Consider the following 20343-nt stretch of genomic DNA (forward strand, 5'->3'; position numbering starts at 1 on the left):
TACAAATTGTGCCCTGACCAGCTGACTCCTGGCCAAGGTGGTGAGTGGGGGCTGAAATCCAGCCTCACCCAGACACATGTCACAGGACCCACTGTTCCTGGACCTGATTGGGACCTGCCACTCGGACAGCACCAAGCCAGCCATCCTGAGACCTCAGCACCTTGCTTGGTACCGCACACACCTGGCGCGGGGCCTGACGCTCTACCCTCCGGACATCCTGGGCACCATGCTGAGGGAGAAGAAGCTGGAGCAGGATAAGAATGGGGCCCTCCTGATTCCTACTGAGGTTTGATGGACCCTTTGGGGCTCCCCACAGACAGGCTACCCTCCCCAGGTTCATGCCCCCTTCTCTAGAAATTCTTGGGAAACCCTGTGCCCCCAGAGCCCTGTGGGCGCCATCAGTAGTTGGGGATTGTTTGTGTGGAGCCCTTGTGGCCTTTTCCAGGAAGGGGCGTGTGGATGAGGGGCAGTGGCGAGAGGAGTGGCAGTTGGGCCCCTGCTCACCTGTCTCTCCCCACACAGGCCCCGGAGAACGTGTCAGCCCCACAGTATCCTCTGATCTCCCCCATGAATGAGTACTTCTTCGATGGTACCAGCGACATAGCCATCTTCCCTCCACCTGTCAGCATAGAGCCCACTGATGTGGATTTCGGTGCCTGCCCTGGGCCCGGGGACCCCAACCCTGTCCCCCTGTGCCTGATGAACCACACCAAAGGCAAGATCACAGTGGTCTGGACACGGAGGTCTGACTGCCCCTTCTGGGTGACCCCAGACACCTGTGATGTGCCCCCACTCAAGTCCATGGCCATGCGCCTGCACTTCCATCCACCTTACCCTAACTGCCTGTACGCTGTGGAGCTGGAGGCCTTCGCTGTCTATAAGGTGTGTGCACGGAGACGACATGGGGGTGGGGAGGGCTGCCTCTCTTCCCTGGAACCTGAACAGCAGGGTGGGGTTGGGGGGGGGCGCTGCTGTGGGATCCATCCTCTCTGTGCCAAGCTCCTCCTTGGCTGGATAGTGGTCCTTACCGGTTTGCCTTCTCCCAGGCTCATGGGCTTGCCTTGGCCAAGGGGCTTCTTAGCCCATCTAATTATGTCTCACTCATATGTGTCCTCCCACTCACTCCAGAGGGAGCACCCAGCTGGGGTCAAGCCTCTTGGGAAAATCTGGCATACAAGGAGCATCTCCCTAGGGCTCATTATGAGGTGGTCCATCCAAAGACCCATGGGCAGGAGGAACCAGGGTCTGGGGCACTGAGTCAGGGGTGCTGGGTAATTAGGTGTGTGTCAGGGGGAGGGGCTTCTAGCACAACTTCCTTTGGCTGGGGAACTCAGACCACAGGCTGTGCCCAGCCCAGCCTCTTGGTCCCAGATGCTGGTCGCACCCTCTTCATCTCTGGTCCTGCTTTTTCCTTTCCTTGTTGGCTCTGCCCACCCTGCTGTTCTTTCCCAGAGGCCAGGTGCTGGGGCCGAGAGAAGAGTAGAGTCCCTTACCAGCTATGTGACCCTGGGCAAGTCCTTTAATGTCCCCGAGCCCTGGTCTTTTCATCTAAAAAATTGGCCCCATATCTGAACTTTTGAGAAGGACTTCCAAAGCTTAGTCTTTAATTGCCTCCATTCTAATATCTTGGCAGTGGGAAAATGCAGAGTTTTGTAGGAATAAGGCTGTGGACACCTGGCTTTGCCAAGGCTGAGCCCTCCAGATTTTTAGGCTGCTGGCTTTATAGCCTGCACTGTCTGATAGGGCAACCAGCAGCCACATGTGGCTACCGAACACCTGAAGTGTGACTAGTCCAAACTGACATATGTCGTAAGACTGGCCTTCAAAGACTTAGCACGAAAAGAGTGTGAAGTAGCTCACGCGTCACTTAGATATTGACTATATGTTGAAATGATAAGATTTTGGATCTATTAGGGTAAATAAAACATATCCCTGAAATTAATTTCCCGTGTTTCACTTTGTTAACGTGGCTGCTAGAACATGTAACATTACGTTTGCGGCTTGCATTTGTGGCTCGTGTTCTATTTTGATTGGCCAGCGCTTCTCCGGGCACATTCCTGCAGGATGAATGCTGTTCTCACATCCCAGCCCCAGCCTTGTCCTTGCGCTGTTGTGGTTATTAAAGAGCATATTTGCTGAGTGCTCAGCGTGGGCCTGGCACGCTGCAGTTGGAACTGTCAGGATGGTTGTTCTCTGCACTGCCTTCCCAGGGAACCCCTCTCTCTGTGCCCAATGTGGGACTCCTGCAGTGCAGAGGAGGAGCTAGGGGGCCCCACAGGGTCAGACACAGGAATTCTGAGCTTGTCCTTGGGTCCGCCCCCCTGCAGGTCCTCCAGAACTACCATAACATCGAGGAGGACTGTACCGTGTGCCCCTCCTGGTGCCTGACCCTCCGCACACGAGGCCATAGCTATTTTGCTGCCTTGGAGCCCCACATCCCTCAATATTCTCTGGACGCCCCCAAGGTGAGCGTGGCCCCAGTAGCAGTGGGAGGTGGGACAGGGGAGCTCGGCTTCTGCTTTGGCCATCTCTGCACTCTGATGCCCTGAGAAACATCCCAGCACCCTCCGGGGCCATCTCAACCTCCCCCACCACTAGCCCCTGGGGCTCTGGGCATGGAGGACTGGGGCTTGGACCACTGGTCCCCTCCCTGATCCATCTGAGATACTCCCTGGGCCTCTCATGCTGAGGTTTAAAATTCTCTAGCTCTTTCATTTGTCTGTGCTTGTTTGCTGAGCACCTGCTAGGGGTATGGCCACCCACACCATGAGCCCCTGCCCTTGGACATTGGGCAGGCCAGTGAGGGTCACAGAGCTGGTCCCTCAGCTTCCTGAGTCATAATTCCCAGGCCTCTCTGAAGGGCTCTTGGAGGCCCTGTATGACCTGGGCAGCCAGATGACAGACGGTTTAAAAGCACAGACCTTGGAGCCAGATGGCCAAGTTCCTTCGACACCTCTTCCCAGCTTCCCTTACCTTTGTTGCCCTTTTCATCTGTCTCCCCTACCCTCTCACACCTCATATTGTTGGAAAGGTGCTGCAACACCTTGGGGCACTGTGCTAGGGGGTGATCCTGCCCCCCCTCCCCAGCTGCACATTTGCTCTCCAATCCCCCGACTGACTTCACCTCCGAGGTTCAGCTCAAATCCCTCCCTGACTGCATGAGGTTCCCCTCCCTGACCCCCGTCCCTTTCCCTTGGCCAGTTCATCCCAGCAGTTTGTGGCCTTTACTGCCATCCACCAGATTTTGGGCCTGTGTCACCCCCGCACTGCCTCACATACGTGCACTTTTGCCCCAGTTGGATGGGCCACCCTGGCCAGCAATTTCAGGCCTTGTGTTTTATGTAGCCTGGAGCTGGCCACACCCCATGTGCTTAAGGGATGTTTGGAAGCCAGGATTTCTGGGGCCTTCCCTTTCTCAAAGTGGGGTTCCCCTCAGCCACCTGGATGAGAATCATCTAGAAAAGGCTGTTTAAGTGTGGAGGTTCCTCAAAAAATTAAAAATAGACCTACCTTATGACTCAGCAATAGCACTGCTAGGAATTTACCCAAGGGATACAGGAGTACTGATGCACAGGGGCACTTGTACCCCAATGTTTATAGCAGCACTCTCAACAATGGCCAAATTATGGAAAGAGCCTAAATGTCCATCAACTGATGAATGGATAAAGAAATTGTGGTTTATATACACAATGGAGTACTACGTGGCAATGAGAAGGAATGAAATATGGCCCTTTGTAGCAACGTGGATGGAACTGGAGAGTGTGATGCTAAGTGAAATAAGCCATACAGAGAAAGACAGATACCATATGGTTTCACTCTTATGTGGATCCTGAGAAACTTAACAGAATCTCATGGGGGAGGGGAAGGAAAAAAAAAAGAGGTTAGAGTGGAAGAGAACCAAAGCATAAGAGACTCTTAAAAATTGAGAACTGAGGGTTGATGGGGGGTGGGAGGGAGGGGAGGGTGGGAGGGAGGGGAGGGTGGGTGATGGGTATTGAGGAGGGCACCTTTTGGGATGAGCACTGGGTGTTGTATGGAAACCAATTAGACAATAAACTTCATATATTGAAAAAAAAAGAAAGAAAGAAAAAGAAAGAAAGAAAGAAAGAAAGAAAGAAAGAAAGAAAGAAAGAAAAGGCTGTTTATCCCAGAGTTTCTGGACCAGGATCTCTGAAAGTGAGTTCTCCAAAGGATGATTTGAGGGCATCTGGGTGGCTCAGTCACTTGAGTGTCCAATTCTTGATTTTGGCTCAGGTCATGATCTCACAGTTCATGGGATCGAGCCCCACATCAGGCTTGGGATTCTCTCTCTTTCAAAAATAAGTAAATAAACATTAAGAAAAAAAAGGTGATTTGAGGGCACCCTAAAATGAAAGACCTACTTAACTTTGAGGAGATCTCAAGCCTGTGTTTCCTGGGCCCACTTCCTATGGCCATTCCATCTCACTGTCCAGAGGTTTCTGGAGGACAGAAGCATTTTTTGGTGCCAAGCTGTGTCCCCTCCATTCCCTGCTCCCAGGGTAGTGATTGGGATGTGTGGAGGTGCCTTGGATCTCCTTGGAGACAGGCCCACATAGACTTCCCTGAGTGTGTATGTCGGTGGGGCAAGGGAGGCGGGTGCATAGATCTGAGCGTGGGTCCCTCTTGTCTCGCACCCCAGCTCTTTCCTGCAGTGTCCCCCAGCGAACCCTCCTACCGCAGCCTGCTCTTGATCAACAAAGGCTCCATGCTGTTGACCTTCAACCTGGCCCCCCAAAGCAGCTCAGACATCTCCTTGCGGCCCAGTTCAGGCCTTGTGGCCCCGGGAGCCCACCAGATCTTCCTCATCTGTACCTACCCGAAGGGCAACGCTTGGAAGCAGCACATTTTCTACTTGCAGTTCAATTTTTGTCCCCAGTATCTCAAGGTAAAAGGCAGAGCTAGGGGACTGGGTCCTGAGGAGCGAGCCATAGTCTGGGGCTTCCCTTTTCAAAGCCAAATTCTGGGGTTGACCTCTAAAGCTCCCCTAAAGTAGTCAGGGGGCTGCTCCTCTCCCAGGAAGTGCCATAGCAGGGAGAGGACACCTTGGCCACATCTGTGAACAGCTCTCCTAACCCCAGGGCCCAGCATATCCACGTCAAGGTATCTGGAACAAGAAAAGGGGTGCAGATGTCCCAAAGGAATAAGTGGGGGCAATACAAGACTCATATCTGCAGATAGTAGAAGGGTGTTTGGGGCGGGGCCAGGGAAAGGGGCCAGGGTGGTGGCCCCATCTGGCCCACGGAATGGTCTGCACATCCTCTCTTGGTCTCCGAAATCTTTTCAAGAGCCATCTCCTGGGTCAGACACTACCTACTCGGCTTTGACAGAAGCTGTCTATGCCCAGACTGGAGGAGGGCCTTTTGCTGCCCTCTCCAAGGGGGAAAAGCTGCCCACCCTGGCTTCTTGGACGTTTGGGGGAGCCAGGTGAGGTCAGAGCTCTTCCCTCCCTCCTCTGGCCCCAGGAGGTAAGCATGCAGAGCCGGGAGGAGCCCCTACATCTGAAGCTGGACACCTGTAAGAGCGTGTTCTTCAAGCCCACCTGGGTGGGCTCCTCCTCCAGCAGCCTCTTCACCTTCCGCAACCCCTCGCGTCTGCCACTGGAGTTTGAATGGAGGGTTTCCCAGCAACACCGGAAGATGCTGGCCGTCAATCCCGCTAGGGGACTTATCCAGCCCAGTGAGAGCCTTGTGAGTGCCCTGCCCCACTGCTGGGGGCCCGAGGGAAGGAAATAGCTGGGATTCAAGGGAAGAGGGACCCATGCTCCTATCTACATGCTCCTCCCACCCCCAGCTAATAAACACACTGGGGGAAGTCTATGTGGACTATGGTGGGCCGTCTCCAAGGACATCCAAGGTCATTCTCGCTTTCACCACCATCTGTTACTCTTGCCTGTGAGGGGCCAGGCTTACCGTGTGCACCCTCCCATTCAATCTGTAATCACCTCCCCTGCCTTCTAAGTAGGTGTGACAGTTACCCCTGTCATAACTCCCATTTTACAAAGAAGAATTGAGACTTAGAGCAGAAAAAGTCATTTACTAAGATTGTAAATTAAGAGGTGCAGAGCTGAAACTTGAACCAGAGTTTCAAGGGGCAAGTCCACTCTCCCTCCACGGTCCCCAAAACCGTGAGATGGCTGGGAGGTGGTTTGGAGCAGCTGTATTTGGGGCCAAATGGGTGGGGTGTCATTAAGGCATGAGGAAGGGTACTCCTTGAGATCTGAGCAGCAGTCTGGAGGGGGACACAGGCTGGGGCCCAAACTAGCAGAGCCTCATTCCCTGGTCTAGGGCCTTATAGGCCATTTGGGGGACCAAATTTGGGCCAAGGCCACCAACACACAGTGTCTGGAAGAACCCAGGTAGTAGCAAGGTGAGAGACCACACAGGCCCTGGAGTCAGCTTTGAGAGTTCACACCCCAGCTCCCACCAAGCACTCTCACCAGCTGTGTGACTTTGAGCAAGTTCCCTGCGCCTGGATGGCTCAGTCGGTTGAGCGTCTGACTCTTGATTTAAGCTCAGATCATGATCTCAGGATCATGAGAAATGAGCTCTGAGTCAGGCTCCGAGCTGGGCATGGTTGAGATTTTCTCTCCCTGCCTCCCTCTCCCTTTCCTTTTGCCCCTCCCCCACTGATGTGCCAGAGTGCTTTCTGTCTCTCTCTCTCTCAAAAAGAAAGAAAGAAAGAAAGGAAAGGAAAGGAAAGGAAAGGAAAGGAAGAAAATGAGGCACTAAAATAATACCACTTAGCTGGTGGGGATAAAGGATTGAGGGACTGAGGGAGACAACATAACATATGATGTGTGACAAGTGTCTGACATGGGGTAAACACTCAGAAAGGGGTACCGTAGCTTGATATTCTCAGATGCCAGGGGCCTGGGCAGGGGGTTCTGGAGAGCCCCATGCGGGGATGATCTCTCTGACCCCAGACGGTGACGTGGACCTTCAGCCCACTGAAGGAGACCAAGTACCTGTTCCGAGTGGGGATGTGGGTCTGGGAAGCCGGTCTGCCCCCAGACACCAAGCCCCCCGCTACCACCCACTACATGCTCCGGCTGGTGGGCATGGGCATCACCAGCAGGCTCTCTGTGAGTAGGGGAACTCTGGCAGGTGGGGCTGGGAGCTGGGGCTCTGGGGGCCAGGGCATAGGTGGTGGGGGGGGAAGGCCCCGGGGTGCCCGACTCCAAGAGGGCAGGGGATGGGAGCCCTCTGGCCCTGCCCTGCCTTGGAGATTCCCTGAAGCCAGGGGTGGGAAAGCCAGGGCTGTGGCTGGCTGACTCGGGCCCTCAGGCAAAGGAAAAGGAGCTGGATTTCGGGAACCTGCTGGTGAACAGCAAGCAGTCCAGGTTGCTGGTGCTTCTGAACGACGGCAACTGCACCCTATATTATCGCCTGTTCCTGGAGCAGTGTAGCCCTGAGGTCATGGACGACAGCCCACTTGGTACTCAGGCCTGGGCTTGGACTGGGGCGAGGGAGGCAGGCAGTGAGGGGCACTGGTTAAGACTGGTTAGGGGCGCCTGGAGGTCTCAGTCGGTTGAGCATCTGACTCCTGATTTTGGCTCAGGTCATGATCCCAGGGTTGTGCATCGAGCACCCCCCCCACACACACATCGGGCTCCACAATGAGCAGGGAACCTGCTTAAGATTCTGTCTCTCTCCTTCTGCCCCTCCCCTGTTCGCTCTCGTGCATGCACTCGCTCTCTCAAATTAAAAAAAAAAAAAAAAAAAGGTTAACCAGATCATGGTTTGGGGGCAGGCAGAGCAGGGCTTAAAACTTGGTGTTTCTACCTTTCGATGTGTGGTATTGGGCAGTTCACTCTCTGAGCCTCAGCTTCCTCATCTGTAAAATGGGACTATTGTTGGCACCTACCTCACAGGGCTGCTGGGTGGAGCAAAGTGCTTAGCAGGTGCCCATGACATGAAGACTGGTTGCCTCTGTCTGGTCTGGGAGGAGGGACTCTGCTCCCCACTTCCCAGCTCTGGGCCTGCTCTCTAGCCGGTTCTCTGCTGGTCTGGGAGAGGGTATCTGGGAAGGAGCAGGAGGAGAGACCGGGACTCTTCGGCCTGCACTGAGGGTCCCTTCTACCCTTGACCCCACCTGGGTCATCCTTGAGCAGCTTTGCAAATGGACCGTACAGAGGGCAGAATGCCACCCCGGTCCCAGGACACCATCTGTTTGTCGGCATGTCCCAACCGCCGGTCCCAGTACTCCTGGATTATCAGCTACTCCCTCCTCTCACACAGAGGTACCTGGGCCATCTGGCAGAATCAGGGTCAGGGAGGAAAGGGGGAGGGCTGTGTGAGCAGGACTTGGGTCGGAAGGGTGCTGAGGTTCTGGACAGGGAAAGCAGAGTGAGTGTTAGCGTGCAAGGGTGTGCCTTTGGGTGAATGGCATGTATGTCTCATGCCAACCACATGCGTCTGTATGTGTGCCTGTGTGTGCCTGAGCCGTGGAGGGTTCAGTGTGAAGGGTTTGGAGCTGTGCCTATTTACTGTGGGATCTTAAGACAAATCCCCAACCACGTGGGGGCCTCAGCTTCCTCCTCTATAAAATGGAGTTGTTACCAGCTTGCCCCGGGGCCCACTGGGAGGAGTCTGGGGCAGCACAGAAGAGTGGCTAAGAGCGTAGATCCGAGCCAGACTGCCTGGGATTGGATCCTGGTCTGAGCATTCACTAGCTGTGTAATTTAGCAAATTGATTAAGCACCCTCTGCCTCAGTTTCCACATAGTAAAATGGGAATAATAATGGTGCACAGGCCAAAAGAAAAAAAAAAGTACTGATACATGTTACCACATCAGTGAACCTTGAAAACATTAGGGCAAGCAAAAGAAGCCAGTCACAAAAAAAGCCACATATTGTACGATTCCGTTGATATGAAGTGTCCAGAATAGGCAAATCTGTAGAGACAGAAAGCAGATCAGTGGTTGCCAGGGACGGGGGGAGGGGAGAATGGGGACCGACAGCTACTTGGTACCAGGTTTCTTTCTGGGGTGATGAACAATGCTCTAATATGGACAGTGGTAATGGTTGCACGACTCTGAATATACGAAAAATCTGAATTGTATGTGTTAAAAGGGTTAATTTTATGGCATATAAATTACATCTCTTTTTTTTTATAAATTATTTTAAAGTTTATTTATTTTGAGACAGAGAGAGTATGAGCAGGGGAGGGGCAGAGAGAGAGTCCCAAGCAGGCTCTACAGGGTCAGCGCAGAAAGCCAAAATCAAGAGCCAGACGCTTAACCGACTCAGCCACCCAGGTGCCCCTAAATTATATCTCAATAAAGCTGTTAGTGAAAGTTAGTTTGAAAACGGTAATGAATGGTGCACATTAAATACAGTGATGCATGAAGAGCACTTAAGACAATGCCTGACACGGAGCGCCTGGGTGGCTCAGTGGATGAAGCCTCCGACTTTGGCTCAGGTCATGATCTCACGGCTCGTGGGTTCGAGCCCCACGTCAGAGCCTGGAACCTGCTTCGGATTCTGTGTCTCCCTCTCTCTCTGCCCCTCCCCTGCTTGAGCTCTGTCTCTCTCAAAGATAAATAAACATTAAAAAAAAAAAAAAGACAATGCTTGACACATAGAAAGTATCTGACAAGGCTTCACTGTTGGCTGGAAACGTCCCAGAGCCTGGGAGACACCTGCTGTTCCTGACAAGGGTCCCAGGCAGGTTGTCCTACACCCTCAGCCTGCGTGCTCTGCTCTGCCCCAGGGCAGCTGGGAGGTGAGGCCACTCCTCTCTCCCACATGTCTTCCGCCTAGATAACAAGGCTGGGGAGAAGCAGGAGCTGTGTCACGTCTTCTTGACGGCTGTGTACCCCTTACTCTCCATCCTGGACGTCTGCTCCATGGGCAGCGCTGAGGGCATCACCCGGAAGCACCTGTGGCGCCTCTTCTCCCTGGACAGGCTCAACAGTTACTTGGAGCGTGACCCTACCCCCGAGGAGCTCACCTATAAGGTGCCTACCCGGCACAGGTGAGGTGGGCGGACAGAAGGGGCAGGGCCCATGTGGGGATGTTCTTGGAGCTTTCTGACCGCACTCCCAGCACCAGGCCCTGCCCATGAATACTCTCATCTCCCCCTGAATTCTTGCCCATCCCTGGAGGGGCCAGGAGAAGTCAGGGCTTGGCTCAAGGTCCGAAGCACTAGCCCACCCCTGCCCCTGAGTCCCAGATTCTCCAATTCCCACCTGCAGAAAGAGGAGTGCTGAGCTGGCCACCGCCCCACCCCCCACCCCCCGGGAGGGCCCGATACTGTTCCCACCTGTCTCTGAGTCTGTTTCTCTGTTCCACACAGCACAAGCCAGATCCCCACCGTCTTCACCCCTCTGAAGCTCGACTTCAATTTTGGAGCAGCACCGATAGAGGCCCGGCCCTCTGTGGTGCTCCTGGCCCTGAAGAACATTGGAGCAGTACCCCTGGACTGGTATGGTGGGCTTGGAGGGGGCTTCTGAAGGGCTTGGGAGACAGGTGTCGGAGGCCTTCTCTTGTTGGTGGTAGTCCTGGTTGCCTGATCTCTGTGAACAGTGGATCCCCTCATTGATGGGATGGGGAGGCCAGGGTGGGACAGAGCCTCAGTCCAGGGAGGCCAGGCCTGCATGGGGGCGAGTGAAGATCTCTGGCAGGGAAGGACAGGGACAGACTGTCGCCGAGCCAGTGTCTGGGAGGATGACATGGCTGAGCCAAAACACCTGGGCTGCAGGAAGGCTTGAGGCTGGCCTCGGGGCAGGCTGCACTTCTCCAGGTCACATGGGCACCGGCCTGGGGCCCTGAGCCTGCCAAGCTTGGCCCTTGCTGTGCTCGACTTTCTTCCCACTGGGGGCCCGAACTTGGGTCCAGTAAACATCCTGTTTCCATGCCAAGGCTGTTTCTTGTTCTTCCCCCCTGTCTCTGCCACGCGTCTTGATTTCCTAGTAAACTTCCTTTTGATGACTTCTAACTTTTCTTGGCTAAGCGGAGGTGAGAAAGAAGTGTACCCATCTGGGTCAAGCTTGGGAGAGACAGTCAGGGGCCCAGCCTGGGAAAATATCTCGGGAAACTTCCTGCCTGAGCAGAGTCTTGGGGTGTGTGGGGGCAAAGTTGGGGTGGGGCCTGCATCATCAGGGGTGCACTGGCCGTCCTTACTCTCTGGATCATGCTGCCCCTCCCTGCGGTGGGAGCAGCTGGGGAAGATGGCTCCCTAGGTGGCTCCTGTCTGAGAAGGGCCAGGACTATGAGTGGCTGAGGGTTCCTGGCCCTGGTGACTTGAGGAAGCTTGGCAGACAGGACTGCTGGCCTGGTGGGGAAGGCCCGGGGCCCGCCTGAGCTCCAGATCTGCCATTCACTGGGCTCTTCGAGTGGCCAGAAGCCAGGCCCTACAGGAAAAGTGGCGTTAGTCTGTCCTGGCACGGCACAGGGTATTTTGGTGGGGATTATGCATGCAAGTGTGTTTGTGCAGGAGCAAGCCAGCTCATACTCTCTGTGGAGAGAGTCCAGGTTGCTGGAAACCGAGGTGGGAGGAAATCCAGGCAAGGTGCCCGCTGAGCTGGGCCCATCCGTCAGGAGATCATTTGAGGTCCAGGAAGGCAGTCCGTGCTTCTTCCAGGATTCCAAGCACAGCGGACTTTCCTTGGAAGGCTTGACTCTCCTAGGCTTTTTGTGTTGTTGTGTTTCCTTTCAGTTTCTTAGAAGGCTATTTTTGAAAATTCTAGCTGGTCTCTGCTGAGCTCATAAAGAACAGACTGAAGGTTTTATTCTTGCCAGGACCAGTGAGAAATGGGGAGTGTGGAGTTGGCCTAGAGGTGGCAGCAGGCAGGACAGGGTGAGAACCCCAAGTGGGAGGGGGAGGATCAGAAGAAATAGAAGCCCCATAGCAGCCATTCTCCCTCCGGGTCATCTCCTCTGGTGCCTTTGCTCCTGGCCGGGGAGACGGAAGTCCTTAGGGACATCAGATATGCTGGTTAACATCTTCTGTTCTCTCGTGCACTCATTAAGTCCTGGCTAAATGTTTACGGGGGGCTTCCTAGGTCCAGGCTCCAGACCTGGCCCTCAGAATCCAGGTGCCAACAATTCCAAGCCTGGCCCCCTGGGTGCCATAGGGGTCTGGGGCAGGCCAACTTTTTGATGCAGGGTGATGTGTGCTAAAGAAAGCTATAACTAAGCTAGACCTGCAGCCTAGGGAGATGAGGCAGAGAGACTGCAAAGAACCTTCCAGACAGAGGGCCTGGCACGTACGTGGCTAAGAGAAAAGGTCTCAGAGTGGCTGGAGGATTCATAGGGAGGAAGGGGCCCGGGATGTGGCTTGGGAGGCAGGCAAGGGCCAAGGCGTCGGGACCTTGGCATCTTTTTAAGAGTTTGAACTTCTTCCTGAGGGCATTGATGGTGATGTAAGCGGGGATGGGGGACAAAGACATGATCTACATCCATGACCTATCACTCCGGTCTGGGGTGCAGGGTGCAGGGAGAGAAACGGACTAGCAGCTTGAGGTGGGGGAACAGGAAGGGAGACACACACTAGAAGACTGGCAGGGAAGGGGGGTGGGATTATTGGGATGGGGACTGGGTGCAGGCAGCGAGGGAAACGGAAGTGTCAGAACTATCGAGATAACCCCAAAGTAGCAAGATCTCCAGTTTTGCAGCTGATCAGTATCCCCCCCACTAATGAAATGACAAAAGCAGTTTATTCACCTGTCAAAAATCACAAAGGTGATGGAAGAAAAGTGAGAAACTCCCCAGGTCCCATTCCACATCCACTGTGCTGGGGTGATGAGGGGTGTGGAGTGGGCTTTCACACTCAGCGCTTGGACAACGTACACACAAACACAGTCCAGGAGTTATTATATTTCTCTTGCCTTTTTTTCACAGTAATGGCACAATACTATACATAATGATTTCTGCTCAGCATTACACCAATAACATTTTCACTCAACATGATGCCAGTAACATTCCGTTCAGCTCAATACAGATCGATGCATACAACTCTAACTCATTCTTTTTAATATATTGCATAATACTCCCCAATATGAATGGCCCTTAAGTTATTAAGCTAATCTCACACTGGATGACATTAGTTGTTCCCAGTGCCTTTTTTTTTTTTTTGCCACTACAAAGAAAGTTGCAATAAACCTCTGTGTATGCGTGCACACGCGTGCACAAGCATGCATTTATTCCTACAGGTTAGTTTCCCAGGAGGGAATTTCTGAGTCAAAGGGCATGAGCTGCTACAATTCTAGTCGGCCCTGTCAAAATCCCTACAACAAAAGTGGTAGCGGTTCCTTCCTTCCCAATGTTTGAAGGTGTCTGTTCTTTCTAAACTTACACAGCATTGAGTGGAACTGGTTTTTTGTTTGTTTGTTTGTTTGTTTGTTTGTTTGTTTTTTGTGTGTATGTGTTTGGTTTTTTAGTTTTATTCATTTATTTTGAGAGAGACAGAACGAGCAGGGAAGGGGCAGAGAGAGAGGGATGGAGAGAGAGAATCCCAAGAAGGCTTCGTGCTGAACAACCTTAGCCTGGAGCCCAAGGGTGAGCTCAAATTCACCAAACCACGAGATCATGACCTGAGCTGAAGCCAAGAGTTGGATGCTTAACCGACTGAGCCACCCGGATGCCCCGAGTGGAACTGTTTATCACGTTTCTGATGTGAAAATATTTCAGGTTGATTCAAGGGAGTCTTGATTTGCTCTTTGTTGAGCATTTCCCCATCTGGCTGCTCCTTGTCCGTGCCCTCCCTGTCATGGCCCAGGTTGAGCCCAGTTCTGTGCCGTGCCTTTGTGAGTGAAGGGGTCCGTCTTTTCAGATTGTAACCTGGGGACCCATTTGCCACTTGTTTTGTCAGCTAGTGAGAGTGCAATATCTACTTTCCCACAATGTGAGGCATTTTGGGAGGCATCAATTCTATGCCCAGACCTGCTCCAGATTCAAGAGAGCCAGCCCTGCTGGGCCATCAGTTCTCTGTCCCTGTGCCCATGCCATCCTGGACACCCTACCTCTTAGGGGCCTCTGGTTGGTCTGCCAGCATTTTTAGGTGCTTCAAATGGCCCTTCCTAAGAGCTGTGTCACACCAACCCCTCCAGGGTTAGTGGCTAACTAACTCAAAGTTACCTACACAAAGTTACCTATACAAGCACTCCCCCTGGACCCCTGTCACCCACAATGGAAGCCCTGACCTGACACTTTGTGTCACCAGGGACCTGCTGCTGTTCCCAAGTTTGGGGGCTATTATGAAATGAGAATCAACCGTAGCCACGTTTGCTCAGCTGTGCATGGGATGGCTTACCAAATTGGGGGAGGGAGTCGGGGAGACCTCCATCCATCCCATCTGGAGCTCAGAGGTCCCACCTCTCTGTTCTGAGAGGCTTCAGTCCTGCTCTGTACCCCTCTCTCAGGGCGTTCCTCTTCCCAAGTGACCAGCAGATTGACCTGGAGCTGTGGGCAGAGCAAGCAGAGTTTGACTGCACTGAGCTGCACCAAATGCGTGTACAGGACAACTGCATATTCTCCATCAGCCCCAAGGCTGGGAGCCTAGGTCCTGGGCAAGAGCAGATGGTGGAGTTCAAATACAGGTGCTCCTCCCATGCCAGTCCTTACACTTCTTGTCCTGGAGATCCCCCTTTCCCTTGGTTCCTGGAAGAGCTTGGCCTTGCACTCTGTGATTCCAGGGTACTCTAAGTGGCTGCTACCCTGGGAGGACCCTACCCACCCACCTGGTGGGGAGGTTTGATTTTCCTCTTGCCCCATCACAACTCAGGGGTTTCCACATGTTCCCAGGGGCTGGCTGCCTCAAAGTCACAGGTACTTTGCTCTTCCACTTGTACCAGGGCTCAATAACTCATCCCAGATTTGTCTCCTCCCTTCTAGCCACCTGTTCATCGGCACTGATCGCCTCCCAGTGCTCTTCAAGGTGTCCTATGGCCGTGAGATCCTGGTGAGACCCTAGAGCTCCTCTTACCCTGGACACCGGAGAGAGGAGCAGGGAACCGTGCTCCCCCCTGGGGAGCTAGGGTCCAGATCTCTCTGTTGGGTGCTTCACTTCCTCCCAGGGAAGGATGCTACTCATGGGCTTTCTATTTCCAGCTAAATTTCATAGGTGTGACAGTGAAGCTGGAGCAAAAATACGTGCACTTCACCTCCACTAGCCACCAGTTCATCCCTGTCCCCATCGACGACACACTGCCCCCAAGGCAGGTCAGTAGTCTACATTGTCCTGGTTACCAAGAAGCCTAAGCATTGATCTCTATACATCAGCATGTATAGAGGTGACAAAGACCCTACCTTCCGGAACTCCTCACTCTACCAGGTGGGGCTACAAGTTTGAACCTTGAGATTGGGCAATTGGGAGAGAGCCAAATCGAGACGTTTCTGCTTCCTGGTGCCTAGTACTAAGCCCTTTGCCAGACCTCGTTCCCCTGCAAAAGCAGAGGGTTCTCTCCTCTAGCAGAGGATTTTTCAAACTTCTTTGACCATGAATCACATTAACGTGTTTTGGATAATAACCCAGTAAGTACATACATCACATACCAACTGAAACATAGTATCACAAATCCATATGTACCCTACTACATGCAAAGTGTTCTGATGTCTTCCGTTTTTATTTTATTGCATTCCATTTCTTACACACTGGACATGACCTGCTAAATTAGTTTCCTGACCTGCTCACTAATAGGTCTTAGCCCCAGTTTGAAAAATCACTGCTCCCAAGAAGGACTTCTTTCTGTTAATCCTCAAATCAGTTTTCTAGGTGTGCAGGATGGTTTAGTGTTGGTCTGACTGTATTTCATGGACGCGAGACACACAAAAAACTTCCATGCTGTTCCGCCATCTTGGCTCCCTCTCCTTGAAGGACCTCTTTCTGGAGTGTGAAAAACAAATGTGAATCCTTGCAAAGCTATAGAATTTTCTGTATTAATTGGAAGGAATTGAGTTCCTTTGCTCTGAAAATGTACATTGGAAATCTCCCAGAGCAGGACATAGTGTTTTCTCAAACATGCCACAGCTGAGAAATTTCTAACCTTTTAGAAGTCCTTGTATTTCTGAGCAGAGGCCTCTGGTCATCCGTCCTAGAGTCAGAGGAATGGGCTTTCTGGACCTAAGGGGGGGGCACCCCGAGCCCCAAACTCTGTTTGATTTCCTATACCACCCTCTACTCTACTGGCTTCCTGGGAGGCAAAGACTCTTGTGCCCCCTGGAGAGCTTTCCAGAGAGACTAGGCCACTCCCCCATGGCCTTCAACATTGATGATGGAGAATGCTCCCAGATCTGGAGCCAGGAGACCCAACTGTGCCTTCAGCCAATCTCCACAACCATGGCCAAACTTCCTCTGTCATTCATGAGATGGTGACAGATGGTGGTCTGGACCTGCAAGAGGGCAGCGGAGATAGAAACGAATAGATTTAATTTACATTATGGAGGCAGAATCTTTGGGACTTGCTGGGGCCAGACTTGGAAAGTAGGAGAAAGGGAGGGATTGGGATGTATTGAATTCCTAGTTTGAGCATTTACTGAAAGGAGATACACTGCATATAGAAATAGGCTTTGTAGTGAAGACTTTCGTTTTTTACCAAATTGTAGATGCCTATGAGACAATGGGGGGGGGAGGGGGCTTGTCTGGAAGAGGTTGGATACCAGGTCTGGAGCTCAGAGGGTGACCCAAGCAAGAAAAATAAAATCAGCATATTCAGGAGCGGGTGCTGATAAAGATGAGGGGGCAAGACCTAGATCCAAATGAACTGTTTATTCTCTCTGGCTTCCATTTTCTTAAAATGAAGGGTTGGACCAGAAGATGTCTGGTTTCTTCCAGGACATTCTGTGATTCCCACACTTTGGAGTTAGCCTTGAGGAACCTTATACCTTCCTTACACTCCCTTATCTGCCTTTAAGCAGGACTGCCTCTAATGGTGGACATGGAAAGTGTTAGGTGGTTAGAAAGAGAGCCTAGAAAATGCTAAAGAGTGAAGGGTGCATGCATGGCCAATTCTATAAATTTTAACACTAGAGACACAAGCATTAGTGTCCCCTTATGCCTTGACAAAGGTAAATTTAGAGGGGAAAAAAGGATTACAGAGTATCCTAAAGTGTCACACTCTGAAAATACAGTTACATACTTCTTGGGTGATCAAGCCACAAGGGAAACCCAAGGTAGTTAGGGGGCTCTGGGGCTGTAAGGGTGACATCATGGAGATCAACCTGCCCTCCTATAGTGGACACAGAATCCCAGGCTGTCTGCATTGCAGCCCTGAGCTGATGTGTGGAGACTTCATTCTTCCTGCCCCTCCCCTTACAGATTTATGAGCTGTATAACGGTGGCTCAGTGCCTGTGACATATGAGATCCAGACCAACATCCTGTCACAGGTTCAGGAAAAGAATTTTGATCACCCTATCTTCAGCTGCCTCAACCCCCAAGGGGAGATCCAGCCAGGCTCAACGGCTCAGGTCTTGTGGATCTTCTCACCGATTGAGGCCAAGACCTACACAGTGAGCAGCAGCCTGGGCTAATTGAGGGTGGATGTTGGAGTTGGCCTCCTCAGCAAGCCTTGCTCTGACCAGTCCCTTCCCCACCCTCCTAACTTCCCAGGTGGATGTGCCCATACATATCCTAGGATGGAACTCAGCCATCATCCGCTTCCAGGGAGTGGGCTATGACCCCCATGTCATGGGGGACACAGCCCCCTTCCACAACATCTCCTCTTGGGACAACGACTCCATACATTCTAGGCTGATGGTTCCTGGACAGGTAGGGGGAAGGGAGGTAGGAAGGTCTGAGGCCTAGGAGGAGCCTGAGGGCCCTGGGGTGGCCAGTGGAGGGGTAGGGAAGCTAGGAAGGAAATGCGACGGAGGTGAGAGGGAGGGTTGCAGAGGTGAAGCCTGGAACCAGCCCTCCTCCGGATTTAGGAGGCAGCACTTCAAAGAGAGGCTTACCCTGCCACCTAGTGCCCACAGGAGTTCCTGCTCAAGCCACTCCACCTGCTGCAGGGCCCTGCATCCTGCCCTCTTCTCTGGACATGGGGATGGGGATTCTGGAAGGGGTTGAAGGAAGCTCTCCCATTTTAGGGCTGCGAGGTGTTATCTTCATACAGAACAGTTCCTCCTCTTGACCCAGATGGATTTTGCTATAAGACATCTAGGGTCAGTAACACCATCTTTAGTTCAAACACATCTCACTGTTGGGAGGTCTGACCCATTCATTCATCCACCCGTCCACCCATCTCCTTCCATTGACCCACATGCCCATTTACCCAACCATGTAACCACCCATACTTCCATGCAGCCACCCAGTCATTATCCACCCATACATCTTCCTGTTCACCCTTCCACTTTTTGGACTCTAACTGCATGGGAAGCACTATGAAGGCCCCGAGGACACAAAGAAGAGCCAGGCAAAGTCCTAGCCCTGGAGGCACTCAGGCTCTAGACAGAGAGAAAGTGCCCCTTCCATGTGGCCTCAGTTCTTCCAGACACCCTGTTTTGTTCCCAATGAAGAAGCCAACAGCTGATCCCCCAATTAATTTACAGCCATCCTTTCTCAGCCCTTCCAAGCCTATTTTAATGGTCAAAATCATAGGCTTTAGAGTGAGACTGGGTTTCTCCCAGCTGTGCCTGTAAGAGATCTTTGGAAAAATTATTTATGTTTTCTAAACCTTAGCAGGACATCAGTAAAATGGGTGCAATAATAATACCTATATCACAGGACCATGGTGAGGATCAGATGCATGTGAACTGCCTACCATGGTACCTGGCCTGTTGAAAGCACTCACTAACTGGTAGTGGTTGCTATGGTTATTATTCCTTCACCTCCCAAGGTGGCTGTTGTGTTGTCTCCACCAACAGAATGTCTTCCTGTCCCGGTCTCATATCTCTCTGGGAAACATTCCTGTGCAGAGCAAGTGCCGCCGCCTTCTGTTCCTCAACAACATCTCTAAGAATGAGACCATTGTCTTTGAGTGGCAGCTGAATCCTCTAGACTTTGGGGAGGTGAGAGTCCCCTGTTTCCACAGAATCAGAGCCTCTAGCAGAGCTCCAGACCCACCCTATTCTACCTCATCCTATCCCATCTTGTTTCATCTTACCCCATCCCACCCAACTTCCCCTCAACATCCCACCCCAGGCCACCCCACCATCCCATCCATCCCATCCCATCCTATTCCATCCCACCCCATCCCATCCCATCTTATCCTGTCCCACCATCTCACTCCGTCCAACCTGCTCCACCCCACCTCATCCTACCCACCCCATCCCATCCCATCCCTGAAAATCTCCAGAGACCTCCCTTCCCCAAACAAACAGGTGTCTGTGAGTCCCATGAGAGGGAAGGTGGCTCCTGAAGAGACAATCCCATTTGTGGTGACCCTGCAGACCTCAGTGCATGCCAGCTTCTACAGCATGGACCTAGTGTGCAAGGTAGGACCAGCACCAGAGAGAAGCTGGGATGGCAGAGCTCCCAGTCCTTGGGTGTGGGGTGAGCTATGAGATCCCCAGACTTCCAGAGAGAGGCAGGGGCCAGCCCCTAGATGAGGGGGGCCCAAAGCACATAGACCCTCCAGACCTTGGCCTTCGCTGTCCTCATCCTGGACTACAGGTGCACCAGCAGGAGCTCCTGAATCAGTACCATAAGGAGCTACAAGAGTGGAAGAGTGAGGAGGTGCGGCAGAAAGTGGAATTCACCATCACAGATAAGAAAGTAAAGGTGAGGAGGCCAGAGTGGGCCTTGGACACCACAGATCTTCTGACTGCCTTACCAGAGGGGTCAGAGGTAGTGATCTGAGGTAATCTTACATGCAAAACTGGCCAGCCTGCCCTAGATTAGCTTTCTTTCATTAGATGAAACATAGCATCTCCCCAGGAGACTCTCTTCTGGGTACAAAAACCTGGCTGACCATTCCCTGTCTCATGTAGCCCCAGTATTTAATGGGTGCCTGCTAAATTCTGGGACCCAGGGGAAACAAGACAGAGCTCACCCTCTGCTGGAAGACAGTGTGGTGTAGTGGGTTCAGGTGCAGACTCTGGAGACAATTTGCTGAGTTTTGATGCTTGGCTTTGATGATTTCTAGCTCTGGCATCTTGGTCAAGCTATTTAATTATCTTAGTTCTCTCAACTGTAAAATGGGGATAATATGACATCTGGGATTGGCTTCAAGATAGCCCAGAGGTGGGGCCCAGATGAGACAAGATTGGCCATGAGCTACTGATTTTTGAAGCTGGGTGGTGGATAATGGAGGACTCTTTGTACATTCTTTCCACTTTCCCGTACATTCGAAAATTTCCATATTAAGAAGGTTAAAAATAAAAGTTTAAAAAATATTTTTGGATGCAAGAAAAATAGTACCTGCTTTGCAGCATTGTTGTAAGGATT

The 20343-nt window shown here is 52.3% G+C and overlaps 1 protein-coding gene across 1 annotated transcript in view; it reads left to right on the forward strand.

The window, feature by feature from the left end:
• CFAP65 (cilia and flagella associated protein 65) overlaps positions 1-20343 on the forward strand; it is a 33009-nt gene that overhangs the window by 9116 nt on the left and 3550 nt on the right. The window contains exons 9-26 of the mRNA XM_047086034.1: positions 86-286; positions 523-882; positions 2328-2465; positions 4661-4906; positions 5484-5708; positions 6944-7102; positions 7305-7455; positions 8132-8260; positions 9782-9995; positions 10317-10445; positions 14383-14559; positions 14855-14921; positions 15071-15181; positions 17277-17468; positions 17569-17727; positions 18822-18965; positions 19278-19391; positions 19570-19677. Coding sequence (XP_046941990.1) covers positions 86-286; positions 523-882; positions 2328-2465; positions 4661-4906; positions 5484-5708; positions 6944-7102; positions 7305-7455; positions 8132-8260; positions 9782-9995; positions 10317-10445; positions 14383-14559; positions 14855-14921; positions 15071-15181; positions 17277-17468; positions 17569-17727; positions 18822-18965; positions 19278-19391; positions 19570-19677 — 3024 coding nt within the window. The remainder of the gene's footprint in view (positions 1-85; positions 287-522; positions 883-2327; positions 2466-4660; positions 4907-5483; positions 5709-6943; positions 7103-7304; positions 7456-8131; positions 8261-9781; positions 9996-10316; positions 10446-14382; positions 14560-14854; positions 14922-15070; positions 15182-17276; positions 17469-17568; positions 17728-18821; positions 18966-19277; positions 19392-19569; positions 19678-20343) is intronic.

Source organism: Lynx rufus, unplaced genomic scaffold (genome assembly GCF_022079265.1).
Source record: "Lynx rufus isolate CCGP_SWC_20201006 ecotype Redwood Valley unplaced genomic scaffold, mLynRuf1.p SCAF_2, whole genome shotgun sequence".
Taxonomy (NCBI): domain Eukaryota; kingdom Metazoa; phylum Chordata; class Mammalia; order Carnivora; family Felidae; genus Lynx; species Lynx rufus.